This window comes from Chaetodon trifascialis, chromosome 2 (assembly GCF_039877785.1).
Source record: "Chaetodon trifascialis isolate fChaTrf1 chromosome 2, fChaTrf1.hap1, whole genome shotgun sequence".
NCBI lineage: Eukaryota > Metazoa > Chordata > Actinopteri > Chaetodontiformes > Chaetodontidae > Chaetodon > Chaetodon trifascialis.
This window is the reverse complement of record NC_092057.1, coordinates 3,339,296-3,366,847: the sequence shown is the minus strand read 5'-3', so window position 1 is coordinate 3,366,847 and position 27,552 is coordinate 3,339,296. Positions and strand designations below refer to the sequence as shown.

Here is a 27,552-nt window from a genome sequence, read left to right as displayed (position 1 = left end):
TGATGCTCGTCTTGTTTTCAGGGGACTCCATGCAGTACGGTGTCTACCCAGTAGAGCGAGACTGCTACCAGACCATGAATAACCACAAGGCTCTCAGGTAACTCACAGACACCTGGACAGAAGAACAGGCTGTGTGAGCCTGTTCAAAGTGTTTCTGTTTATCCACTTTGCAGCGAGGTCAGGTCACTGATGACAACCTCTGGGTTATATATTATATATTACTTGAATATGGAAAGTTGTGTTTGTCTCCTGTTTGACCTGTGACCTTCGTCTTCTCTGTGTTCAGCATGAACAGCTTGTACCGTAAAGACCAGTGCCAAAGCCCAGATCTCACAGCCTCCAGCTTTGCCCCGAGTTTTGCTGCTGTTGCTGCAGGAGTGGACAGGAACATGGATAAAGACATTCACAGTAAATACACGCTTGCTGTTTTTAATAAAATCTGAAATGAACACCTGCTCACGCCTGAAACAAAAAAGGCTTCTGCGTCTAATCGCTAACGGAAAGCTGTCGTGTGCTCCCACAGACCTGGCAGGTCAGTATTTGCCTGAAGAGACGTGGTCGGCTCCATCCATCCCCCTCACCAATGAGTTCAGATACAACACCACCGAAGCTCTGCCCTACATACCTCAGCCAGCAGCCACCGCGTCGTACAATGGGTGGGTGTCTGAACACACGTCTGTTAAAACTCAACTATTTTTAGCAGACATACAGTCAGTGATGAAGAAAGTCAGACATGAAACAGTCTGAAGAGACAGATGTTTCCCTCGGGAGCTGGTGGAGACGGACACAGAGCTAATGAGAGAGTGGATGTCGGACTTATCAGATGGACGGGGACGTGACTCCAAATGAAGGCTAACGTTGTGTCTGCTGGATGTGAACGGAGGAAACTGTTTGCTAACATTCACCAGAACAGTGTTATGTTCTGTAATTGCCAGCTTTTTGGGGGTTCTTTGTCCTCTCAGGGCCCAGAAAAATTTAGTTTGTCATCTTTAAAGAAGTCTAAGTTTAGTTTTTTTTTTTGTATTTTACACGTGATGGGGGGACAATGAGTTGTTGCTCCTTTTGTGACAGAAATAAGAAATTTAACTTTTATCACTTGAATGTAAGCGCTTGTGTTGCTGTGGTCGACGCGTGGACTCACCCCTGTTAAAAAGCACATACTGCAGATCTGACCTGGTAACAGATACTGGTTTGCAGTTTGAATAATTAGCGTCCCAGTGCTGCAGGAGGTGTTTTATCTATCCCTGTTTAAACTGTCGGATCACACGTTTCCTTGTTTCCTGCAGGTTTACTTGGAGTAGTGCCAACAGCCAGTGCAACAGTCCCTACACCTACTGCGAGGACGGCAACTACATAGGTACAGTCTTCCTCTACAGTCATCCAGTTTTGCATTCAAATGACACTCTGTGCTCACTTGAAACTGTTGGCTGCACTTGTCTCGTAGGTAACGGAACGTTTCCCAGTGGTTTTCCCGGTCAGGAGGGTCAGAACGTTCACTGCAGTCAGACCAGCTGGACTGAGGAACAGCCTCAGGAATCGCCCCCAACCTGGGACACAGCAGCCTGTGTGGGCAGCAAGGTGATGAGTCTCAGCATTAAACTGACACGTTCAGACAGCAGTGGAGTGAATTTATGTTGAACGGCTGCAACTAACAATTGTTTTCATTATGGATTACATCTGCAGAGCTATTTCTGAATTGGTCATTTAGTGAAAAATCCCTGTTATTATTTCCAAGAGCCCAACGTGACTTTTCTGCTTAAAAAACTGAGCTGCTGAAAGGATTAATTTGGAAACGATCAGTTTTCTGTTGCTCAACTAATCAGTTAATCGTTCATTTCATCAATGAAATGAAGATCTGTGGCTGCTCGGTCATCATATTCATATTTGTAATGATTTTTTTTTTTTCTCAAAACCATAAATCAAGCGATCTGGGAGGTGAAGTTCCACACAAGCACACATTTGCACTTAAAATATGCACAGGATGTGGTTACAGTTACTTAATCTTGAAATGAAAAAACAAAGGCGTAGATTTCGGTAAAATCTTGGTATGAATGAAGAAACAGTGTGAAATAACAGCACTGAATCCTGATAAAAATACTGGTGGCACACGAAGGGGGAATTACCATTGCTGACACAACAGACTGCATCTGTGATTTCACCAGTCACAGACGCACACGACAGGTGCGTGAGTGTGTAACATGAACCAATGAGAAAGCAGCGTGCCGCCGGAAACCTGTAATTAGCACTAAGTTGCCTCACCTGTGTGCTGAAACCCCACCCCCAAACTCCTATGATGCACACGTTAACGCTCAGATTTGCTCTCAAACGGGATGATTTTGTGTCATTGTGAGCAGGCTGCAGCAGCTCCTCTGTGGTGACTCACCGTTTGAAGGAAGCTGTCAGCTCTCGTACTTTCGTCACTCTGCTCGCTGTGTCTGAGCAGAAATGAGGAACAAGAGCATTTGGTCTAATAGACTGTCTTTTATAAACTGCTTGCGGCTTCTCCTTTTTCATCGTATCGTAAGCACTAGTTACTGCAACAGCCAGTGAAAGGACTTTTTGCTGATGGGGAGAAACTTGTTCACTTGAGGGGAAGGTCATTCTATATTAGCTGAAAAGGAGAGGCACGATGTGAAAGCTGAGAAACGACAGCCAGGTCAACTCTGCAGGGAACAGGCAGCCAAACGGCCAATGATAGCAGAGCGCAGTGGCAGGTGAGGTTAGAAAAGGTCATGGAAGTGGAGCACTGGGCTACGACATGTTCAGACAGCTTTCCTCTGCACACTAACCTGCTTCAGCAGCTCAGAAACTGCAGCGTAACAGCTCCTAATGCTCCTCTCTCCGTCCTCTGCAGCCATACTTCTCGGGTACCCGCAGCCTGTCCCCCATGTCCAGTCTCTTTGGCTCCATCTGGACGCCCCAGAGCCACTTCCAACCTGAGCGATCGGCCCCGATGTCCCCCGTGTCCCCCATCACCCCGCCTCACTCTCCCTTCAGCCGGGAGCCAGAGGGGAGGTGCGCACCCATCCAGTACTCCAGCTTCAACCTGTTCGGCCCGCACATGAACCTGGACATATGGAACTCTTCCTCCAACCGCAGCTCCAACTCACAGCTCTCCAACGACTCCGGCTACTGTGGAGACGTTTAAAATAAAGAAAAAGTCAAAATGGCAGACCTTAAGTATAATTGCAAACATATAAAACATTGATATGTAAAAGAAAGGAAATAAAAATGAATGTTCTTTTATCATTAATGGGGGAAAATGTGAATATTCCTTTTCTTTTATGTTCCCATTTTCAAATGTTAAATGTTGTGAAAGGTTAAGCATTTGTTGTATATTTTTCTAGATGTTTTGCAGTTTTGATCATAGAAAATAAAAAAAAGGTTTTGTACTTGAACAACATTCGAGCCTTTTCTCACATACGTAACGCAGTAGTTAACTTTATTTCATTGCTGACTAATTGCATCCTCTCCATGCTCACACTGAAACACCTCAGACTCGTGTACATTACTTACATTAACAAGGCACATCGATCAAATGTGAGTCTTGCTCAGAAAAGCCTCTACTCTGTGATTCTACAATAAAATACTCCAACTTCACACGCTGGGAGTCCAAATTTGCAGCCCAAGCTGAGAGACACTGATTTATGCTTAATCAAGCTCCAAAAACACAGGATCCTACATTTGGTTTGGTTTGATTCTGTCATAAAAAAACACACACACAAAACACACTTTTCTAAAATATCAACAAAACTGAATTAGGAGACAAGAAAAACACAGATTCAAGCTATGATTTTCTATAATTTAGTTACAAAATGTGTCAAACATGACAATACTGGCATCACCAGGGTTACTTTAAAGTCACAGAAGACTCTCCATAGGCTGAGCATTATGTCTTATGACAAATTTTGGGAAATGGATGTTTGTAGAGGTGTTCTTACACTTCCACAGCCCTTTTAAATTAGTTGTTAAAACACTGAATCTGGTTCTAGACAGAGAGACAGACAGGTGGGCTAATGACATCACAAGTCTCAGACCTTGTTGTTAAAAAAAAAAAGTGCTTTCCCTGACCAGACAGACTTAGTTACAGCTAATTACAACAAAGACCACCAGCTAAGACGAGACAATAATGAACCAGTTCATACCCATGTTCCCCCTGCAGGGATGAGGGCCTGCAGCCTGTCTCAGCTCTCATTGGACCACGGGTGTGTTAGACTCTCTCTCAGGGCTAAAACACACCTTCACATCCACACCTACAGGCAGCTACGAGTCTAAATGATGCACGTCACTTGATAAGGTCGTTTGTGTCTCTTAGCCACAGCGGAACAAAGTTCTCTTTAATGTTTTAGTCATTCGTTTGAGAATAAATATTCTGCTCAGACAAAAGAGCGTCCATTAGTTGTGTAGCAACCTGACAGAAAAAGGCGTTGCTCTGCTGCTGATCCACCTCAAACACTTCCTTTTTTTGTCTGTCTGCCCAACACACAGTGAAACCACACAAACCAACAACACAACTGTTACTCAGGGGATCACCTCATCCTAAAGCTCTGCCAGGAAACAGTCATTTTATTTCCCTACTGTGGCAAAATATTTAAGAGGCATGTCGAAAGCAAAGTAGAGAAGTGATGCAGAAAACGTTTCACGCCCTGACTGTGCTGACAAGGACAAGACAGTGCAGCTGCAAGACATCAAGACGCATCAAGGTATTTAGTTCATTCATTACTTAAAATGCAGTCCTCTGTCAGGCTTCACACAGTGTGGAGTGTGTCATTATAGACTTTTTCAGTCTGCAATTATAGATAATTAAACCAGGTCGCATTTTAAAAAGCTACCACAAATCCAAAAGTTTACATAATTTTGCAGATCCATTTTAAATTTCCACATTAATTCCTCATTTACATTCAGAATCAACAAAAACTGTAGAAATATTAAGTAGCAATCAGTATTACATGCACATTTAAGTAATGTAAAATCACTTCTTTAAAAATGTATTTGCTGATTTTATGCCACAGCATACATAAATTCCCAATTCTGAATGGCTGACAGGTGTGGATTATTTTCTAGTAACTGCACAGTATAACTGGACACCTGTGATGCAGGTGTTTGCCATTTTAAATAAAGGTGCAGGTATTAAACTGTAGGTACGGACAGTAACACTTTAGCTCAAGAGCTTAGAGTTTGTGTCATTTGTGGAACAAATACAACAGATTAAAAGTTTGTAAGTGAGAACTATGGGAATTTAACATTAAACTTCTTTAATATTTGTATGAATCTGGCCATACAGTGCAAGTGGACCATTCAGGTGTTATCCCTTAAACACATTAAAAGACACAAAAACACACTCCAAACTCACACTCAATAATAAGTCTTTTGCTGGGAAAATGGTTTGCCCCAAAAACGCTGTCACCGTCTAAACGAAAGGCACATCCGATAAAATATTTTATCGTTTTCACATGGAGTGTTGTCGTGTAAACGGGGCCTGAATGATGGCTGGTTTCCCTTCAGGGTTCTGGTATTTGTAGATAATATGTAGCACCGATGGCGCAGAGGGTAGTTTGATCAATACAATCACATGTATGCCAGCGTGCTAGCCCCAGCCGTGAGCTTTGCATTTGACTGTTGGGGTTTTCTTTTGTGTTTCACAGGGCTCAAGATGCCAACCCTGACATTTCTCATGTTCGTCCTTCTGCTAAAACATCACAGCTTCTCGCTCTCCAGACCACAGTGTCATAGCTGTCAACAAATGTCCTGCAACTGCTCGAGGCAGAAGCTGAAAGAAGTCCCTGCGGCGCCCTCAAAGCTCATCACTGAACTCGATCTCTCTTTCAACAGACTCAGGACAATCGAGAAAAATGACTTTGCAGCATTTGTCAGTTTACGGTCTCTGATCATGAACAACAACCTAATCAAAACGATCCATGAGCGCGCATTTGCCCCCCTGGCTAATTTGGAGACACTGGACTTGTCCTTCAACAGACTGGAAATGCTATCTGCAGAATGGTTTGAGAACCTTTTTTCTCTGCAGCACTTGAATCTTTTGGGTAACCAGTATAAAGAGCTTGGTCAAGGCAATCTTTTCCTGCCACTGAGGAGCTTAAAGACCCTACACTTTGGTGGACTTCACCTTCAGTCTGTCAGAAAAAGTGACTTTTCTGGCCTCCGTGCACTTGACAAGGTTGTTTTTGATGGACGGAACCTCCAGGCCTACGCAGAAGGAAGTTTGAGAGACATTGGGCTGATTAAACATGTAGCACTCGACCTGAATGGTCCATTCAGGAGCGATCAATCGCTCGTAGAAGCTATCCTGTCTGATGTTGCACACCCAAACACAACCCTGACGTTCACTGACACGGTTTTCAGCACAGCGGCTCAAATGTCCCCGATTAAAAGGATCTACGATGGCGGAACAACACGTGTTATCCTAAAAAATGTTAACATTACAGTTGGAGCTTGTATTGCAATTTTGAATAAGCTGTCACAGTCCAATCTAACTATGTTTGCGCTTGAAGATGTAAAATTCTCCTTAGGCTATGTTAGTGACATGTTAGATGACCCAATCATGGAGCATTTAGAGGAGGTCTTTTTCAGAAACGTTTATGTCCCTCGGTATTACAGTTTCCCAGCCCTCTATTTCCTCAAACCGGTGCTGAAAGGGGTGCAAAAGGTGTCTGTGATTAACTGCAAGTTGTTCGCCATTCCTTGTGAAACCGATCTCTCAAATATGGAGTACATAGACATCAGTGACAACATTATGACTGACCTGACCCTCAGCCAAATGATGTGCGATGGCAAAGGCCATCATTGGAATCTGCAAACCATCAATGTCAGCAGGAATCACCTGCAGTCAATCAACAGCCACCTCTTCACCAAACGACACAAGCTCAAGAACATCGACATGAGCAAAAATGCGTTTCACAGCATGCCGGACACTTGTTACTGGCCGCCAAGTCTCCAATTCTTAAACCTCTCATCCACACGTTTAGAAAAAGTGACCAGCTGTTTGCCGAGAAGTTTACGCATCCTCGACCTATCGCACAATACTTTGACCGTGTTCAACATCGAACTACCTTTTCTCATAGAGTTACGCATATCTGGCAACAAGCTCAGCAGTTTGCCCGAAGGGAGTTTATACCCCCATCTCATGTTTCTCTCCATTCAAAACAATAACTTGCACACGATCAGCAGTAAGAATCTGAATGATTACAATAATCTGACCAGTCTAGAGGCTGGTGCCAACACGTATGTCTGTTCATGTGAATTTGTCGCGTTCATGACAAGTGACATGAGCCGAGTCACGATCGGAGATAAGTTCAACTCGTACATCTGTGACTCCCCTGATGCCATGAGAGGACAGCGAGCAGCAGAGGCGAGGCTGTCAGTGTTTGAGTGCCACACTGCTTTATCTTTTTCTTTACTCTGCTTAGGCATCCTGGCAGTGTGTCTGCTCATCGCAGGTTTGTGTCACAGATTCAGCGTTGTGTGGTACGTGAGGATGACCTGGGCCTGGCTGAGAGCCAAGAGGAAGCCAAAGTTAAAAAAGGGAGAGCTTGAGTATGACGCCTTTGTGTCCTACAGTGAAATGGACTCTGGTTGGGTGGAAGCACATCTGGTCCCAGAGCTGGAGCAGGCCGATCCTCCTCTCCAGCTCTGCCTCCACAAGAGAGACTTCATTCCTGGAGGCTGGATCTTAGACAACATCATGGACGCCATAGAGAAGAGTCACAGAACTCTGTTTGTCCTTTCTCAGCATTTTGTCAGGAGTGAATGGTGCAAGTACGAGCTGGATTACACCCATTTCAGACTGTTTGACCAAAACGACGACGCAGTTGTGCTGATTCTGCTGGAGCCCATTGACACGGAGACCATCCCCAAAAAGTTTTGTAAGCTGCGGAAAGTGATGAACTCCAGGACATACCTGGAGTGGCCTGATGATGACAACCAGATCCCCAGGTTCTGGCAATGCTTGAGAACAGCTATCAGAAGACCTGAGACTGATGGTGGAAACCATGAAAAAGAAACTGTGGGCATATAATAGAAAGAGTTTTGCTTTGCAGTTCTTCTTTTTAATCTTTAACATTTGAAAGCTTTTCCATAAATCTCAATAAAACACAACCCCGATTCCACAAAAGTTGGAACGCTGTGCAACATAAATAAAATAGAACGTGATCATGTGCTAATCCTTTTTGACACGAACTGAATTGAAAACAGCACAAAGACAATGTATTTAATGTTTGACAGCTTCATGGATTTTTGTAAATATCAACCCCTTTCAAACAAGTTGGGACAGGAGCAACTAAAGAATTCTCCAAAAACACCTGTTTGGAACATTCCACAGGTAAACAGGCTCATTGGTAACAGGTGATAGTATCATGATTGGGCATGAAAGGGGCATCCTGGAGAGGCTCAGTCGCTCACAAGCGAGGATGGAGCGAGGTTCGCCACTTTGTGAACACACTTTGTGTGATTGGATGAGGGAGATTAATGCATGGACTCAGGAACACTTTATAAAGCTTTTTTGGAATCAGAGTTGTATCTGTGGTCAGCTCATAAACGGTGCCTCCTCAAAACGTGTTGTATCCATCCATTCATTCTTTCAACAGCTTACTTACCCTATGCAGGGTTGCAGGAGCTGGAGCCTCACCAACACTGAGGAAGTTTTTCTTCTAGTGTACAAGGCATTTCATTTATGTGCCCACGTTGCAGGAGGCTGGTTGGGGTGTACAGTGGGTGGGAAACATGCAGGACTTATTTGATGTGCTTAACAACATTGCAATGTGTAGCCTATCCTTCTGCTTCACTGGGATGCTTTCCAGCAGCACACGCTGTAACTGAGGCCAATTTATGTGTCCAAATCACAGAGCAAAACCATATCTTTAAAAAAAAGGAAATTCATGTCTCATACAAGGAGTGTGAAGGTGTGTATCGTAACAACAAGCAGGCTACAGTTGAGTCTACTGTTTTCCTGATGATGGTGGAAACAGTTCAAGGCCTCACAGTTCTTGAAAACTGAATTTAGAGGAACTGATTATCATTGATCCCACATGAAACAGTATTTGTACGAAACACTAGGTTGGTACAAACTGATCAATGACTGCTCTTAAATCAGCTTATTTCAGATGTTTTTAGATGTGTGTTCACTTCCAACATATGCGGAACAGCCACTGATTTAACCTTTGTAGCTGGACGGATTTTATATTAAAGATAAAATAAAATTATTGTTCTGTGTGTGTGTGTGTGTGTGTGTGTGTGTGTGTGTGTGTGTGTGTGTGTGTGAGAGAGAGAGAGAGAGAGAGAGAGAGAAAGAGAGAGAGAGAGAGAGAGAGAGTTTGTGTGTGTCCATGTGCTCGTGTGCCTAAAAGTGTGTGTAATTCATTGTCAGGCTCTTGAGAGCTGACATATTGCTGCTATTGATCTTTAGTCGTAAGATCAACACAGAAGCCTGGATACTGATGACAGGCAGGCCAGGGGAGTCAGGGTGCCCTGATAACACACACACTAACACACAAACACACATTAATGCTCAACACACACATATAAACAGAAGCACACGCACATATGTACAGAATTACAGATGTCTGTAAAGGTCAGTAAAATCGGATGGAGTGCAGGACTTAAGGCACCGACGCCGGACACATACATGTTGTATGTATGGTGAAACTTCATGATGTTAATGATCCAGCATCTCCCAGAAGCAACATACTGCGCGGCTCGACACTGCACTTTATTTTAATTGTAATAAAGATCTCAATGTTTCCAAAGATCTCAAATATTTCTGGTTAAATGCTGAGGACACAGAATTTAAAATTGTGCAAGATGCCAAAAATAATCCCGTCTGATGAAATGATGTCGCGGTAAAATCAGAGCAGATTAAGTTTCAGTTCAGCTTTCTGGAGCTTTAGAAGACTATGGGGACAGAAGATATTCGATGTGTATTTTTACAAAATATTTGACATTTTCAATGAATTTTTCAGAAGTTTCTCTTGTAGGAAATTTGATTCTGCTGCCATAAACACTCGCTACAGCACCAGAGGCCAGCTGGACCAACAGGGCTTAAACCTGGTCTGGTTACACAATCTAGGCTTAAACCTTCCTCTTGCAAAGGCCAGGTGTAAATGTTACACCTGCTAAAGTCCAAATCTAGACTGTTTCTATAGTAACGACTTCAAACAACGCAGGCCAGTGCGGCGGCAACAACGGCACGTCTTTTATATCGACTTTACGAGAAACAGCAGCGTGATTATGTTTTTAAAATGACGTATTTATTCCACATATTTGCAGCAATGCCCGATTTATGCAGGAATGCGTAAAAAAGCTTTACGTTATAAATGAATGAGTTATCACAAAGATCAGCTCTACGGAAGAGCAAAGGAGCGTCGTTTGCATTTGCCGTGCAGCGAGCAGACATTTAGACTGTTAACAGCGTATCCTAGCAACGCACGTACCCATAGTCCTGTGGGCGCTCATATGGAGGCGCATCGCTACGACTGGGTGAAGTTAAGACGAGGCTGACCGATTTAGCAGTTAGGACCAGGCTTAGTAAAGACCAGCTGATGCACGTGTATTCATCCACAGCTAAAAGTAGTCATATAGCAACATTTGCTAAAAGCTGCAGCCCCCTGCTGTCAGCCAATGACTTTCTTTAAAAATGAAATTATTTGTGAATGTTTTTGAGATTCTTCAGTCAGCAGTAATTGTGTTGGGGCTAAGGGTCACAGACAGGGTGAGCCTATTGAGAGACGGACTGACACACTTTTGGTTACAGTCTTTTCATGACACTTGTTGACAAAAACAAAGATAATACAAGGCTTGTCCTTTAACCTTGACCTTTTCTATGCTCAGCCAGAGTAAAAAGATGCAAAGTGTTAATCTGCTCATCGTTCGCTGCAGGAGGCTGTGCCACAGGTGAACCTCAGGGTGTGTCTCAGTGTCCCATCACCGTCTTGAAAACCAGGATTGACAGTTTGACTGTCTGACATTGTGTCTCTATTAAAAAATAATTCTGTTTGGAGGAGGTCCGTGTCTGGCGAGGTCTGTCCGGTCTGTCAGCGTGCTGATGCCGGTTCAGCGTCCCCCTTTAGAAGTCAAAACAGCATGTGATTTGATTTCATGCTCTTTTACCCTTTAACTAGCCTGATAACAGGGACGGAAAAACGCAATGATGTGTGTTTGTGAGTGCGTGTGCGTGTGTGTAATGACTCTTCATCGTCCCCTAGCAGAGGATCCATTAGCCCTGGACCCCCTCCCTGGTTGCCCAGCGATAAGGTAAACAAAGTGTGTTTGGCCAATCCGGCACGCAAATATTTGTTCTGGAAGCTGCCTCATCCACATGAGGCGCACACACCTCTGCAGCCACGTGCTGAGGTATATATACAGCGGCAATCCTGACGACCCAGTATTACATATGCACACACAGGTACAGAACAGCAGACCCATCAGTGATCCAGGTCGGACCCTTCCTCGGACTTCAACACAGATTCACCTGAACCTGGCGGTTAATCGCGCTGCACGAGGTAATGAGACTTTCACTTTCTCAACCGATTTCAAATCCTTATCCTGTCAACAAACTGTTTTCCAGATTGATTCTTACTCTGTGTGACCGTCTCTGCAGCGTTCATGAGCCAACATGGCAGCAGGCGTCATCAGGAACTTCCTCATCCAGGCCCCGACTCCGGCCTACTTCCCCCTAATTTTCCAGCACTCTCCGCACAAGGAAGACGGTGAGGAGACGCTGGAGGAAAAGCCAGAGGTGAGGGAGGATGAGGAAGAAAGAGACGTGGAGGAGGAGGAGGAGGAAGAGGAGGATGAAGAATCTGAAGCTCAGGAGGAAGAGGAGGAATGCTTAGAGGAGGTTTTCTTAAACCCTGCCCACTACGCTTTGGATGTGACCAAGCAGCTGCTGAGGTTTGCAGATCTCATCAGCCGCGACGTCCAGCGGTATTTTGGTGGCGGCTCCGGCGATCGAGAAGCCTGCGACATCTACAGCGACGCCGTCTCCGTCACCACCAGCGGGCGTCTGCGCTACTACGACGACCTGCTCAAAATCGCAAGAGCGGGAAGTCCGGAGGAGCAAGAAAACAGCTTTGTGACTAGTGCTGACGCTCGAGGGGTCGGGGTTGCGAAGGGCAACAGTGGTCTGGGGCCCCTGGCCGAACTCTTCGACCACAGGGGCCCAAGTCAGAGCCGCAGCCGGCCGATGATCAAACGGCATCTCCCGCTCAGTTTCTGGACTGAGCCTATGCCCTGCTGCTCTCTGGTCAGTTTCAGTCACACACCTGATGGCGACACGCCTTCACAGGACGGTGCGCACACGGACGCTGACACACACATGCACTACAACCCGCTACCGCACCACAACGCGCACGGCCTCGACAGCGCTCAGCCGGACTTCAGCGACCTGCTGGCAAACTGGGATCCGAACCCGGAGCTCACACACACGCTGACGGAGAACACACACATGCAGCATTAGCTGGGACTGACAGCTGACTTTCGACTTTGACAAGCACTTAGAAAAAGTTCAATAAAAAAAGAAAAAAGCAGAAATCAACACGTGTTGTGCACAGTTTTCTGTCATTTACGTGATGTTTGTTTTAAAGGGTCACTTCACCTTAATTGCAAACACTTCATGTCTTTCTTATGTATCGTGTGTCTGGGTTTTGAGATATTTGCCTCAGACTGTAATTTAGTTTTTTGCGCTTGCAGACTTGAAAAATGACATTTAATTAACTTGCTCTAAAAACCTCACTGCAGTGACGTAGAGGTGTACTCCATCACTGCTCCATCAGTGAAAGTGGGTGTGGTAAGAATATTTCCACCTGATTTCAGCGGAAATTAACTTGTTTTAAGTATTTCTCATAGCACAGTGTTCCTCGTTCTTTTGTGTTTCAAGATAACAATGAATTCTCAGACAGATAGATTTTTTTTTTTTTTTTTTTCACGAATTTGAGTTTCTGAGAAATTAAATATAGACAGAAATTACTTGATGAGATGGAGGTTTTTATTGCAGTGTATATTCTCAAAATTAAAAGGGGTCCAGAACAGATCCTAAAGGGATCTTGTGGTGGTGTCCAAAGTGAAGAATGAACTCTCAGTCTCAACATGTCCGCTAACATGGACAGGAAGTCCTAACATGCAGATTCCACCGAGGACGGCTGCAGCCACCAGAGCTGATCGTAGCCACTTCAGACAAAGCTTCACATTTCTCCAGAGGCATCCTGGAAATATTTCTCCACTCTGTGCTGAAATTACGCGTCTTGTCTAGTTTTGATGGAATCGGCGTCAAGCTGCACAGAGCAGATCAGGCTGGGCAGCAAGTCAGACATGGGATCCTGTCAACCTTCAAAATAAAACACCCTGTTGTATGACTTCCGATCGTGTGTCACAAAAAGACACAATTAAAACAGACGAGAAAGAAACCTACAAACCTAAAACCTACCTCTACCCATGGTAGAAGCACGTACCTCCAGGAAAAATGACCAAATCAACTAAATCAAGTCAACAAAATCAGGCAGCACAAAGGAAACTCATTTGATTTTGTTTGTTTTTGGAGTTGGGACAGAGGCAGGCATCTCAAAACATCAGCACACACACTAAACCAATCTGCACGACCAGACACCATTAATGTGTGTGAACTGACCCTTTAAAGGGGATTCAGATATACAGTTTAACCAACCCTGGGCCAACACATGCAGTGAGTCTACAGACAATTTCTTAAAGCCCTCACGTGTGGATTTTGTGCCGAACTGGTGTGCTACCTGTCTTTTCTGTAAAACAGGTGTGTGGATGAGGCGTTTAAAGGCCTGTGGGTGAGAGGAGAAGAGTGTTTGCTGTAGTTTAACTACATGAAAATAGCATGAGGAAGAGAGAGCCAGAAATGTCCACGATTACTGTGCCATCATTGTTATTATGTAAATGAGGGCTTGATAAGGCCCAAAGAGGAGTGAAAAATGTAAGAAGTATACACATGTACGTGCTACCATCTGGTGGGTGATGGGCTCTGAAAGCTAAAGACACAATGAAGAAAACAATTGAGAAAAAGACGAAAAAGAGACGAGAGAAAGATCAAGACGTATACAAGTCACGATGTGTTAACGGTGCATCAGCCACTGTTCTACAGGGCACCATTTGATTGGTTTACACTGGAAAGAGTCCTCTGCAGGCGTACCATCTGATTGGATGAGCGCGAAGGCCAGTAAAATTTCGACACACACTCTCCATCTTAGACAAATAAAAGGTGCAAACTTTCAGAGACACATGTAGTGCCAGCACCTGTAAGTGAGCAGAGGTACCAAAGCAGCTCAGACAGACAACTCCAACATGAGGAGGCGCACGCTTTTGTCCATAACTGTGCTGGGCCTGCTGCTGTGGGCCTCCTGCGTCCACACAGAAACAGAAGAGGAGGCATCAACAGAGGAGACTCCAGGAGAGACAGAAGTGGAGGACGAGGACTCTGAAGAGGAGCCAACAAAAGAGAAAACAACAGAGATAGAGGAAGAGAAAGATGTCATGGTTCTCCACATCAACAACTTTGCCAGAGCTCTCAGCGAAAATCAGTTTTTACTGGTCGAATTCTGTAAGTAGCCATGAAATATATCTGACGTGGAAGCAGGAAAATTATTACAGTTAATGATTCAAATAACATCAGTGACTACATATAAATATACATGGGGCTAAAGTGGATTTTGATTGACCTGTTTTGAGCTGTAAGGTGTCACAGATGTGCACTTTCCTAAAGAAGCCATACAGGTGTAATCAAGTAATACAAAAAACTAAAGAGTAAAATGAACACAGAGGTTCATTCCTGACTTTGGGAACACTAAGATGAAGCTGAAGAAGGCCGTGAGATATTGCAGAAAGTCTCAGGAATAGCTAAGTGGACTTTGAGTTTAGAATTGTTTTCACACTCTCAATGTAAAATTGTCAAATTTCCACCACTGCTCTCCTTTGTAGCCCTGAGCAGCAGCGAGGCGTTATCACCCACGTGGCCTCTGCTGTCCAGATGTTCTGTCGGGTCAACTCTCCCACAGAGCAGCTCTGCACTGAGGGCGGAAAGGTCGTGATGAGGAAGAGGGCAGAGGGGATGAAGGCTAAGCCCAACTGCCACGGCTGCTATCAGCAGCTTATTTCCATGTGCGTCTTTGCATGTGAAGCTGATAGCAACACGAAACTGGACACAGCAGAGGCCTGTGGAGAAGCTGCATGGCTGCTGCTGCGCTTCATTTTCAATATGTCCTCGACATGGAAACACACTTAAACTCCCGTGCTGTACAAAGAGATCACATCTGTGTGTGTGTGTGTGTGTGTGTGTGTGTAGATGCTCCCTGGTGTGGCCACTGTAAACAGCTGGAGCCACTTTATGCAGAGGCTGCTGGGAAGCTGAAGACGGAGGAACCAGCCATGCGTTTGGCCAAAGTGGACGCCACAGAGGAGAAGGAGCTGGCGGAGGAGTTTGAAATCGGAGGTTTCCCCACTTTGAAACTGTTCATCAACGGAGACCGCAAACAGCCCATCGAATACATGGGTAAACACGCACACACGTATTTTAACTTTAAGAGGTTACATTAAAGCTGCTCTGCGGCTTTTCAGGTTCACATGAACTTTGTGCCTACGTCATCACTACACCTGTGTGTGCCCATGTATTACTCACGTTGTGGGGACAAAAAACTGTTTACACAGTCATATGTGGGGACACACGGTTACATGTGGGGACAAAATACAGGTCCCCACAATTTAAATCATTACATTTTAGGGTGAAGACTGAGGATAGAGTTACAAGTTAGGGTTAGGTAAGATTAGGTCCCCACAAGTGATGTTGCGATTGATACCATGCTAACTGTGAAGTTTTACCCAGGAGACAATTAGCTTAGCTTAGCTTAGCTTAGCATAATGACTGGGAAAAGGAGGAAGCAGCTTCTCTAGCTCTGTCTCAAAATGTACCAGCACCTCTAGATTTTACTACTTGTCACGGCAGAGGTGGTACCAGAGGAATGAGCTGGAATATGTATTCTTGAACACTGGAGTCAAGTTAGCTGTTAGCTGTTAGCTTTACATTGCCCATAAGAAATGATAAGATAAACCATACATACATTAGTATAAATCTTCCTCAGAAAATGAATGAGACATTTCACAAAACTAATTGACTGCTGGCTATTTACCACACAGACATACAAATATTCTCAGAAATCTCAGCCAGAAAGTAAATAAGACATTTCACAAAATGTTTAATTATTTCTTTAAACAGTCAAATTAGTGCTGGTAGGTATATTTTTCCACCAGTTTACAGTCTTTACGCTAAGCTCGCTAACCAACTGCTAGCATGTACCTTCATAAATAGCATACAGACACGAGAGAAGTAGAAATCTTCTAATCTAATTCTCAGAAAGAAATTTGTATTTTGCAAAATGGGGAATGATTAATTTAGAAAATGTCACAGCTAGTTTTTGAACTTAGCTGCTAACAGCTAGCTGTTTAATTAAGCTAACTGTCTCCTGGCTGTAGCTCCACAGTTCACGCACGGTGAGTTAAAGCACCTGAAATGACGCTGACCTGACTTGCTGTGAGTCGATTTGTATGTGGTTGTGTGTTTCACAGGTAAGAGGTCAACAGAGGGAATAATCCAGTGGATGAAGCGCCGTACAGGCCCCGGGGCCCCAGAGCTCGACTCTGCAGACTCTGCAGAACAGTTCATCGATTCCCATAAGATCGCCGTTGTGGGATTCTTTGAGGTAAGTTTCCTTATTTATCTTTACTTATAAATCACAGAATCACATAGATATATTTATATTCATGTTTATATTTATACTTATACTAGGATCTGGAAAGTGAGGCGGCCAAGATGTTCAAGGAAGTTTCTTGGGATATGACTGACACTGAGTTTGCTATGTCTGCGAGCCCCGAGGTTTTCCAGAAGTATGAAGTAAAAGCCGACTCAGTGGTGCTTTTCAAAAAGGTATGAACGTGTTCTGATGCTAAATGAAAGGCAGGGAGCCAAGTGCTTCACAGAAAGACCAAGCAAAGGTGTTAGAAGCTGGGCTGATGTTAGCTCTGCTGCCATCTAGTGTCTACAGGTGTGTTCACATAAACTGACACAGTATGTTCATTATGAGGGCAGAATGTCCTCACAAGAATAGAAAGGTGAGGACACTTTGCTGATTCTGACTTCTGAAAATAAATTTCTAACTTTAGATTTAAGGTTTAGCCAAAAATAAATACAAGGTTTATGTTTGGGTTATGGTTACATCGAGCCACACAGCAGCAGGTAAAGGAAAAGATTAGGCCTGAAACTACAATAATGTTTATTTCTATTATGGATTAATCTATCAGATATTATTTTAATGAACTGATTGATCGATTAGTCAATAAAATGTCAGAAAAAACACACAAAAAGACACAAATTGACCAAAAAGAGAGACAAAACAACGCATAGCACAATGGCCATGTCGCTTGTGTGTGTCTTGATCCTAAGTAGGAGGGGTGGGGGGTCTTTGACATGTGCCATAGGCCCACTGTATGATGTTTCTGGCATTAAATTAAATTTCCAGGGGTCGAAGGTTGCCTGTTTTTTTTTCCCCAAAACCGAAGATATTGAATTTTCAATGATACAACAGAGAGAGAAGCGGAAAATCCTCACAAATGAGAAGCTGAAACTAGCAACTGTTTGGTAGTTTAACTAGATATATGAATTACTACAGTAGATTAGGAGGCTACAGTTTGGTCCGAAGTTCATTAAAATGTGTGTGTGTCTTTGCTAGTTTGATGAGGGCAGAGCAGACTTTGAGGGGACGCTGGACAAAAAAAATATCACCACCTTCATCAAGGAAAACAGCCTGGAGCTGATCACCCCGTTCAGCCAGGAGGTAACACACACACGCAGACACACGCGCATGATTACAAAATTAAAATGATATGTAAAGTTTTATTCAAATGGTGTGTGTGTGTGTGTGTGTGTGTGTGTGTGTGTGTGTGTGTGTGTGTGTGTGTGTGTGTGTCAGACGGCAGATAAGATCTTCACCTCCGGCATCCAACTGCACAGCCTGCTGTTCATCAACTCCTCTGTGGAGAGTCACACAGCCCTGGTGGACGAAACCAGGACCGTTGCCAAAAAGTTCAAGGGCAAGGTAACGGTCCGGTGTGTGTGTGTGTGTGTGTGTGTGTGTGTGTGTGTGTGTGTGTGTGTGTGTGTGTGTGTGTGTGTGTGTGTGTGTGTGTGTGTGTGTGCGTAAGTGTGTGTCTTTAAGACAAAGTCAGTGAGAGAAAGACACAAAACTTAATTTAACGTCATTGTCTTTGTTTTTCATGTCTCACGTGTGTGTGTGTGTGTGTGTGTGTGTGTGTCTGTGTGTGTGTGTGTGTGTATTACGTAGATGCTGTTCGTTACGATCGACGTGACTGAAGCCATTTCTCATGTGCTTAATTACTTCGGCGTGTCCGCGAGTGACGCGCCCACTGCCCGCATCATCAACATGGAGACGGGAAAGAAGTTCACCATCGCCAGCGGGGATCTCACAGCACATTCACTGACAGAGTTGTGCCAGGAAGTTGTGGACGGCACTGCCAAGGTAACATACACACTCACACATACGCGTCATATTTAGCCACACAACAGCATGAAGCCCAGTAACTTGTTCTGTTTTGTGGTGCAGCCCTACTATCGTTCTGAGGAGATCCCAGAGGACTGGAACAAAGAACCAGTCAAAGTCCTGGTGGGGAAGAATTTTGAGTCTGTTGCTTTGGACCCGACCAAAAACGTCTTTGTGGAGTTCTGTGAGTCCAATTATCTGCCTGCATGAGTCTGCACTGTAAAAACTCCAACTATAATTCAGTGAAATCAACTCATCTTTTATCATCAAACTCTCAACACACTCAAATTCTGAATTTCCTTTTTTGTCTATTCCACCTCAACTATTTCAGACTGTAAAATCAGAGTCTGACTGCCACAGCAAAGCGCTCATAAAATGCTTTGGTATTAGGTCTGTGGGAGTTGCTGCTGTATCAGTTACTAACAGGCCAAGACGTACACCGAATTCCTTGAAAGCGATCAATAAGAACGGCCTTGGCTGAACCCCGCGAGCTCCACTAGCTCGCACTCCACTGGTTCACCCACGACGTCGCTCGATCCACCTGGTGGTCGGGCCGGCCCAGTCCTCTTATCAGGAACTGAGCTCATTAGTTTCAGTTCATTTAGCTGAACAAATAGATGCAGACAAAAGCTAAACCCACATACTTCAGGGATGAGGGTTATTACTCACTGTCCATCACAGTCTCAACTTCAGCGGTGCATCACTCTCATTCACCTCTACCCTCCTCCCTCAGCACGCAGTGTGGCAGCCGATATACAAATGACAACCTGTGATGGCAACAACTATGTTTACTTTCTGCCATTTCATTTGACTACACATAAAAAATTCCACAACGCCCACAGCACAATGTGCAAGACTGTGTACCTTCAACACCACGACTGTCGCTCAATGCAAGATGTGCTCATCCATCATCTACAGTAACAGCCTTTTGTATGTGTGTGTAGATGCTCCATGGTGTGGGCACTGTAAGGAACTGGCCCCCATCTGGGAACAGCTGGGTGAAAAGTACGCCGACAACGAAGACATCATCATAGCCAAGATGGATGCCACAGCCAACGAGGTGGAGTCCATTACCGTTCAAGGATTCCCAACACTCAAATACTTCCCAGCTGGTGGCAAAGAGGTACCCACTCTCACACACGAATCTCCTCTACAGACACATGTGTACGATTTTTGTAAAGAGCTTTTCTCATCCTGCCCTTCATCTTTTTTTTTCCTCTGTCTCTTCCTCCCTTGTTGCAGGTGGTCGACTACACTGGAAACAGGGATCTGGAGACTCTGTCTAAGTTCCTGGATAATGGAGGAGTGTTGCCTGAGGAGCCAAGTGATGAGGATGACGAGGACGATGAGGATGAGGATGAGGATGACAAGGAAGGTGACGACGCTGGTGATGACAGCAAGGTTCGTATTTTTACTGCTCTTTTATATATTTTTCTCCTAAATACACACCTACTCCTCTCACCACTCTCCCATCTTATTTTTCTCTCTTTCAGGAGGCTGATGAGTCTGTAGAGGTGCCGACCAACAAAACATCTAAAGATGAGCTGTGATGTCACTTTCTGGCCAATCAGGATCAACCTAGCGTCTTCCAATTTTTCTTAATAAAATAAATTTGGGTTACAAACATTAAGATGTCGTGTACTAATGATTATTTGGAAAGGGCTTAAAACACTGTTTGGACTTGGATTTGATTAAAATCGTGATTTTCTAGCATAATGGTCACTGTAGACACATTGAACTTATTTTCATTTCATTTCCCTAAATGTGTCATGAGTTAAGTTTGAGACACTTCTGCTTAGATGTATTTGTCATCTTAGACTTTGACTTTTTTAGTTAGCGTGAGTACTAAGATGCAGTCTAACAAGGCTTTAGTTTGACGAGTAGCTCTGTGAGGCTGTACTTTAGCTACATGCTAACGTTAGCACGCTAACATACTCAAAATAATAGGGGTAGTGGGTTGATGTTTACAAGGCAATTGTATTGTATTGTCGGCCTTGCCCCCCTGCCGCCCCTTTGGCCATAAACACTATTAAACACATATATCACACTAACCTTTGTCATGGCTGAAACTACTTCTCTTTGGTGAGGCGTCTGATGGTAGGGATGATGCTGATGATGATGATGATGATGATGATGCAGCAGCATACAGCTGGTTCTCCATGTCTGGGTCCGTCAGGCTTGAGATGAACAGAGTCAGTTTTGAAACGAGCTGCTCACAGTTGGAGGTCGTTGCTTTGCAGCTGAATGATTTGATGTTGTAGATTTTCAGGCTCATCAGCTGGTTCCACATTTAACAGCACAGCAAGTATGTTCAATTCCTTTTGTTGACTTTTCATATTCTCTCACCAAATGAAGAAGGAGCTTTCACTCAGCACAGATCCAGATGTCATAGCAGGCTTCTTGGTTAATGTCCACCATGACGGCCAAACCACACAGACACTCACTGAGCTTGCACGCCAGGTTTCCCTTCATCTCTGTGACTTATTCCAGACAAACAATTTTACATTGTCCGGGGCTAGCAGCAACAAGGCTCTCCTTCACAAATTTTCCTTCTGAATGAGGTTTCAGCCTCTTAGCTATTAGCTCGATCATCACAAAACTTGCCTGCTTAACATCGTCTGTGTCAGAAAGCTGCTTGTTGGGCATCCAAACTCGGCAGAACTGGATCCAAGCGGATTTGTCCTTTTTCCTCACTGCGACGTCGTCCACATAAAACTAACTTCGATACACTGGCTGGTCTTTCACTTTAACCATGACTAAATAAATAAATAAATATTTTTTTCCGTTTCTCTTGGATAGCGCAACACTCTGCTACTACTTCTGTTTTGTTGACTGGCGCCATTATGCATGACGTGATTTCAACCGCGACGTATGTGTTGCATTCAGGACCGCTCGGAAAAACGTCCAACCGACTTTTTGATGTTATTTTCTTTATCGCTGGGGAAAAAGAAAAAAAAGTAATTAAGTTTTTCAATTTACTGAATAAATGAAAGCTAGGGGTGCTTGGCAAAAAGTCACAGGATCAACGAAAGGATTAGAATTGATCCTCTGGGGATCATGAATGTCTGTACACCATTTCACATCAATCCAGGTTACAGTTAAGACCAACTGTCAACATTGCCGCTAGCATGCTACATGTTACCTTATATATCATCTTTCTGGAAATTGGCTTAAATCCTGGTATTAAGATACAAAATACAATGTCTTTGTTGAGTGAATGTTGATACATTAACACTGTCCCATTGATAAACTATGAAATATCATAAATATCCTTTCATACAATTTTATTTTGCCTTATATTTATGTGGTATGTGGCTATTGATTTGAGGTACAAAACAGTACTACAGTAATACTAAAAAGTAGTAAATTCTGAATACTTAACTACTAAATACTAAAGGAAAAAGGAAAAAGTTTGAAAATGAAAAACATCTGGTGTCAAGTTAAAGAGGAGCTCTGTACCTGCTCCTCATCTCCACTTAAAGCTAGCAGCTTGAGGATACATTAGCTGCTACAAGCATAGCACTAACTAGCTAACTGGCTAAATCTGTTAGCATTTGTTGAGCTTGCTAGCTTAAGAGGAAGGGCCTGATGAGCTGAAAAGTTATTAAAAAAAATGACATGAATTGAAAATGGCAGAATGAAATAAAAACAGAGCTGAGTTATAATATATAAAATTGCTTTAATTGTTTTATATATTGTTATCAATCCTCTCATGATTATTTCATAATAATTGATTTATTTATTCAATATTGAACACGTTTGTGCTCCATATTGTACATGACATCATGGTGTGTTATGAGCCATTTAGATTTTTTGTACCTTTAAAGACTTGGCTGTTTTAACTTTCACCATGCATAAGAAAGTGATCACTGGATCATACTGTATAAATAAAAGTTGAATGAATAAAATTAACGAAAAAGCTTTAGCATAACAAATCATATAAGGAACTGCCATACTGCCTTTTTTGGGCAAAGATATAAATTCCTGGTGATTGCTGAATACTGTGCTTACATAACATTTATAACTACAAATACTATATATAGAACCAGAGAACGAGTTTGTATTTAGGTAACAGGTGAGTATAAACTGACATGAGGGAGGCAGGTGAGTTTGAACAAGGTAAACAGGTAAAGAGGGTTGGTTTTCTGTCTGTGGGGAGCAAAATGTTTCTAATTCCAGAGGAAAACAGGTTCAACAGGCTGCCATGTCACAACTGTCACCAACATGGTACACGTTTCCTCCTGCCCACGGAGCTTCCTCATTTGCCCAAGGTAAGACCACTGCTCTGATATATCTCACACATCACACCGTTTAATTAGTGAAGGAGGACTCCTCTTTACAGGCAGTATTTGGAGTTTGTTTGTGGTGGAGGCTGGTCTGTGCCCGTTTGGATTAGATAGCAGGGCTTGGATGGATCTTGTTTACATAAGAGTTCCATGTGAGCTGGAGTTTCTTGGCTGCATTCAGCAGGTGTGTTTAATGGCTGTTACAGTTGGTTTTAGATGACGCGTTGGCAAGAAAACACATCTTGTGGTGAAGCGGAGAAGCGAGATGACAAGATTTAGGATCACCTGTTTACACACTCCAATGACGCGGTGTTATTTTGATCTTATAGTCAGTGTAAAACTCAGCATTTCAACTGTGTTCATCTCAGAGTGAGTATGACCCCTTTGAAAAGGTGAATACTTCACATATTCTGTCTGTACCTACTTTATTTTTAGCAGTGTGTATATATGGCTCTGGATTTTTACATTTACTTATTGTTTACAATCATTTTTACCACTAAGGAGATGAAACTGGCCACATATTTGAGTGATTTTTACATTTTAACTTTGAAAGTAATTGAGAAAAAAATGGCATCACAGTATGTAAGTGTTATACTGAAGAAACACAGGATATCTACTTTGTGTTTATACTGCTTATACTGTAATACTTTGCGTGTGTGTGTGTGTTTTGCTTTGACACTGTCGCTTTAAACCTCAGCTGCTCTGATGAAAACCAACTGGTGATCTCCTGCATACCTCTCTATTGTCCAGTCTGCGTTAGTGGAGGGAGGAGGTGATAGCAGTAACTGTAAAGTACAGAAAGGCTGAGATGTTCACAGTACTGACAGTATTTACATAGCAACTGACTTTTCCACCAAGGTGTGTGTGTGTGTGTGTGTGTGTGTGTGTGTGTGTGTGTGTGTGTGTGTGTGTGTGTGTGTGTGTGTGTGTGTGTGTGGTGTGATGAAAAGAATCAGTGTTGCCAGTTAGAGATGGTAGTGATAATACAGATGGGATGAGCAGTGGTGGAGGAAGTATTCGAATACTGAAGTAAAAGAATTAATACCATGCTGAGTAAAATTCCTGCATTCAAAAGCTTTTGAGTATTCTCAATGAAATTTAATTTAAGTATCAAAAGTACTCACTATGCAGTAAAATGTTGCCTGTCAGTGTTTTATTATATTATCTGATGTTTGTGGATTAATATTACTGCTGCATTCATATGGATGTTGCATTTTACTGCTGTAGATGTTTAGATACACGCAGATATACGCAGATACACTCAAAACTGTGAAAATACCAGGTTGCAGAATAAGAATAAGAATCTAGATCTACATCATATGATCGACAGTCACATGCTTTAATTATTTTTATTCAACAAAATGCAGTGAAATGTGTGACGGGAGACGAGGTGGTCTCTGGTCGGTGGGGATGTCAGTGGTCTCCTTGATCTTTCTTTCCAAGTAAAAACAGGTCCAAAAATAAAACCTCCTTGAAGTGATCATGAAGAAAAAATAATGCCTGTTGTCCCCTTTACTAAATACCAGCGTGTCTTACATATGAATGATCTGCTGCCTCCTCTTCGTCACCAGCTTCCTGTTTGACTGGATGATCTCCTGATGGAACCCCCTTCATATGAGGAGGCCCGTCTCCACCCTCCTGCTCTGGGCACACAAGCATTGAACATCCCTCCTCCCCCCTCCTACGACGCCTCCTTGCCCTCCCCCTCGACACCTCCCCCCACCTATGGAGAAGCAGGTACGATAAAATCTTGCTGGTTCGTCTTTCACAGCTCATGAGGCAGCACCGAGAAGTGTGGATGCTAAGCTAAACGTAGCAAAAGTTGCGAGACAATTTGAGACACAGCATCCATCTTTGTTTACTGAGTGGGACAGACAGCCCACCTGACTGAATCATTATTTTATGGTCATTGCTTTCTACCAAATATCAACACAAAGACACATCAATGACAATTAGGATTAGCTCTATTAGGATCTAAAATCACAGAGGAAGTTAGAGCTGATTAAAGGTTTCCCTGGTAACCTTACTGGCTACGCAGCCCCCGACCCTCACCTGGCTGGCTGACATCTTTGATATCTTACGACAGTGTTTCAAGATTTACACACTCTGGAAAAGTTCAGTTTTTAGGGGGAGAAGAATGCTCCAGGCTGAAAAGGAGATAAACAATTTTGAATTCAACCAGCTTGATTGATGTGGACACACTCTTAAGTATTTCTTTTTTTCTAGTTACGATCCAGCCAGATCCTTTTCCTGTCCTGACTCCACCCGTAGCGCCACCTGCAGTGACGTCACCCTCACAGAACACTGGAATCATAATCCATCCAATTTCACAAAGTATTCTGGCTACATCTTTACTACGGCTCTTAGCAGCATACATAATATCCAGTGGTCGTTCAGTGCCTGATCTCCTCCTCTGCGTCCTCTGAATTTCAGTTGGTGTAACGCCGTCTGTCAACGGCAGACAGACTCAGCCGGTGGTGCTGACCCAGCCTCAGCCGGTCCCCATCTCACTGACGTACCTGGGAGACGTCCCCGGTGTGGTCTGCTGCCCGCACTGCCACCACGTCGTCACCACTAAAGTCATGTACCTGCCTGGGAGGGCTGCCTGGTGTATGTGTGTACTTCTCACCATGATGGGGTGAGACACACACACATGCATGAGTATTTAACATCAGCTCCAACACAAGCTTCATCCGCTGTCTCTGCACGTGTGTGTGTTTCAGGTTGGTCTGCGGCTTCTGTCTGATCCCCTTCATGGTACGAGGCCTGCAAGACGCACATCATTCCTGCCCACGGTGTGGAAACCATCTGCACGTATACACGAGATGACACAGTCAGGATTAATGAGGCTCCCCTCGTCCTCAGCCCTCCCATAACACTCATGATATATTTCTCATAATGTGGATAAATACGCTATCTGTCATAAGCTCAGAATGTAAACAGCTCACTGCTGAAGCCATGAGGGGAGCAGGACTGTATTTAGGTGATGTGTGATCTAAAGTTGATCCAGTACATACTGAACAAGAGGAGCGTTTCAGGCTGCGGTGTCATGCAATGTTTTTGCTGTGAAAACTCGTCACAGTTGAATTTTCAGAAATTCAGACTCACCTCTGTTATGTTGTGTTTAGGATGTTTTACACATTTCTGAACATTTGAAAGCGTTCTCCACAAGCAGAGAAGCATTTCCAACACACAAAGGAAAACTAGGCAAAAACACATTTTGCACTTTTGAGCCTTTGTGTGAATGTATTGTTGGGCTTTTAATTGAGATTAATGAGGAGGAAGAGAAAGCTGAATCCATCCTGGTGTGCAGGATGCAACATTAACGCCTGCAGACAAAAGGCGAGACAACAGCGGACATTTATCGACAAGATGATGTTCAGGGATTCATTCATCATTTTGTCTCTTGACTTTGACATTTTGTTTTCTAGGAAGCAGGAAAAGAACAAACTGTGTGTTATTTCTCTTTGTGGAGCGCAGGTACAGCGAACATTCATGTTTAATGATGAAGGTGGAAACTTGTCCAGGCTTGAATGCCAGACATGATTTTCTTTGTTAGAGCAAACAAAGCGCGTTGGAAAACACGCTGACTTGACGTGCTTTAATTTATATTTCTGCATAATTGCTCTTTTAAAGGCCCCACACATCCAAGGCACAGCCACACCGGTGACTTTAATCATTCTGACAGATTAGACCTTTTCTCTGGACTCTGTGGGTGTTTACAGAATGCTACCACTGACACCCCCCCCCCCCCACACACACACACACACACACACTCCTGTTAGCTCTGCTGCACCTGTTACGACAGTAACACCTTTATCATACTTGCTAGCACGTGTGAGACCTGATGTAACTCCGGTTTACAGCATTGAACGCATGAACACCTGTGTGGGTGTGCAGGGCTTTAAAGGCAAAGAGGTACACAAGACAATAGCTAATATAAAATGAGTTGTTTTTGGTTGCTGTAAAATGTGTACATCTGTAAAGTTTAATCATATAAGTTTAAAATTAGAATTATGATCACTTGAGAGACAAAGCTGTGATTTGCAGCCTATGATTCAAACTGTTTAATTGCCTCAGATTAATCTGGTTTAAAAAAAAAATTGGTGGCTTTATGTTATGAGTTACTGTGATGCAGAATTTGATTGGTTGGTTGGTTTGATTTGGTGAAACATGCTCACTCACTTTCTTGCTGAGAGTCAGATGAGAGCATTGATACCACTCTCACGTCTGTCTGTTCGTATGTGGAGCTGCAGGCAGGAGAGGGCTAGCTTAGCTTTGCATAACGACCGGGAGCCTGGCCGGCTAGCAGTGACTTCCTGGAGTCTGTTATCACTGTGAGGTGGACAGGCCCTCACTGCTGACCTTGTCCCATCTGATAAATAGCCTAAATGAGCAACTTTTCTGTGTCAAGCGAAAGCAGATACCAACAAGCAGGGTGTGTCTCCTTTTAGATTAGCTGAATTGATTGTATTAGTTGAAATACTGGATTTAATTTGGACGTAACTACCAGCGATGGAGGCTTTGCAGCCGTGTTTCCTTCAGTTTGTTGACGTGTGTGTAGTTCTTTTCACCAAGTGCACGATAAATTACAACTCTGAGGCTGATTTTTACACCCTGACTGCTCGCATTTATGGTCTGAACATGAAGTAGCCATGACAATAATCCCCGGTTTGTACATGAGCTATACA

At 43.5% G+C, this 27,552-nt stretch overlaps 5 protein-coding genes across 8 annotated transcripts in view; all 5 read left to right on the top strand.

Moving 5' to 3' along the window:
- The window catches only part of tmem131l (transmembrane 131 like), a 32,166-nt gene extending 28,770 nt beyond the window's left edge, over positions 1-3,396 (top strand). For all 3 annotated transcript variants that reach the window (XM_070978028.1, XM_070978020.1, XM_070978012.1), the window contains exons 29-34: positions 22-97; positions 287-408; positions 524-656; positions 1,287-1,357; positions 1,445-1,578; positions 2,855-3,396. In XM_070978028.1, the coding sequence (XP_070834129.1) occupies positions 22-97; positions 287-408; positions 524-656; positions 1,287-1,357; positions 1,445-1,578; positions 2,855-3,148 (830 nt within the window). In that variant the 3' untranslated portion in view covers positions 3,149-3,396. The remainder of the gene's footprint in view (positions 1-21; positions 98-286; positions 409-523; positions 657-1,286; positions 1,358-1,444; positions 1,579-2,854) is intronic.
- A 2,257-nt stretch (positions 3,397-5,653) lies between these two features.
- Positions 5,654-8,032, top strand: LOC139342464 (toll-like receptor 2). Its single transcript, XM_070979574.1, has one exon. It carries the CDS (start codon positions 5,654-5,656, stop codon positions 8,030-8,032), a length of 2,379 nt encoding a protein of 792 aa, XP_070835675.1.
- A 3,591-nt stretch (positions 8,033-11,623) lies between these two features.
- Positions 11,624-12,466, top strand: LOC139349569 (protein PERCC1). Its single transcript, XM_070990492.1, has one exon. It carries the CDS (start codon positions 11,624-11,626, stop codon positions 12,464-12,466), a length of 843 nt encoding a protein of 280 aa, XP_070846593.1.
- Positions 12,467-14,313: 1,847 nt separating this feature from the next.
- On the top strand, positions 14,314-20,125 carry pdia2 (protein disulfide isomerase family A, member 2). The gene is made up of 11 exons (XM_070985563.1): positions 14,314-14,569; positions 15,311-15,517; positions 16,588-16,721; positions 16,808-16,945; positions 17,748-17,852; positions 17,988-18,113; positions 18,360-18,554; positions 18,639-18,759; positions 19,520-19,698; positions 19,818-19,976; positions 20,069-20,125. Exons 1-11 carry the CDS (start codon positions 14,314-14,316, stop codon positions 20,123-20,125), a joined length of 1,677 nt encoding a protein of 558 aa, XP_070841664.1.
- Positions 20,126-22,783: 2,658 nt separating this feature from the next.
- LOC139347286 (lipopolysaccharide-induced tumor necrosis factor-alpha factor homolog) lies at positions 22,784-25,822 on the top strand. 2 transcript variants are annotated; one of them, XM_070986760.1, is made up of 5 exons: positions 22,784-22,846; positions 24,433-24,598; positions 25,088-25,195; positions 25,295-25,499; positions 25,585-25,822. In XM_070986760.1, exons 2-5 carry the CDS (start codon positions 24,460-24,462, stop codon positions 25,688-25,690), a joined length of 558 nt encoding a protein of 185 aa, XP_070842861.1. In that variant the 5' UTR covers positions 22,784-22,846; positions 24,433-24,459; the 3' UTR covers positions 25,691-25,822. The 2 variants fall into 2 exon arrangements, with proteins under 2 accessions (XP_070842861.1, XP_070842854.1); XM_070986753.1 differs by lacking the exon at positions 22,784-22,846 and adding an exon at positions 23,171-23,230.
- The last annotated feature ends 1,730 nt before the right edge of the window (positions 25,823-27,552 follow it).

What these genes read in the sequence shown, in the direction of transcription:
- LOC139342464 (XM_070979574.1), top strand. Translation starts at nt 5,654, where the DNA reads ATGCCAACCCTGACATTTCTCATGTTCGTCCTTCTGCTAAAACATCAC.
- LOC139349569 (XM_070990492.1), top strand. Translation starts at nt 11,624, where the DNA reads ATGGCAGCAGGCGTCATCAGGAACTTCCTCATCCAGGCCCCGACTCCG.
- pdia2 (XM_070985563.1), top strand. Translation starts at nt 14,314, where the DNA reads ATGAGGAGGCGCACGCTTTTGTCCATAACTGTGCTGGGCCTGCTGCTG. An exon ending in CAGTGGTGCTTTTCAAAAAG is followed by an intron (nt 16,946 to 17,747) that starts GTATGAACGTGT and finishes TGTCTTTGCTAG; the next exon opens with TTTGATGAGGGCAGAGCAGA. An exon ending in ACGCTGGTGATGACAGCAAG is followed by an intron (nt 19,977 to 20,068) that starts GTTCGTATTTTT and finishes TCTCTCTTTCAG; the next exon opens with GAGGCTGATGAGTCTGTAGA.
- LOC139347286 (XM_070986760.1), top strand. Translation starts at nt 24,460, where the DNA reads ATGGAACCCCCTTCATATGAGGAGGCCCGTCTCCACCCTCCTGCTCTG. An exon ending in CCCCACCTATGGAGAAGCAG is followed by an intron (nt 24,599 to 25,087) that starts GTACGATAAAAT and finishes CTTTTTTTCTAG; the next exon opens with TTACGATCCAGCCAGATCCT. An exon ending in AATCCATCCAATTTCACAAA is followed by an intron (nt 25,196 to 25,294) that starts GTATTCTGGCTA and finishes TCTGAATTTCAG; the next exon opens with TTGGTGTAACGCCGTCTGTC.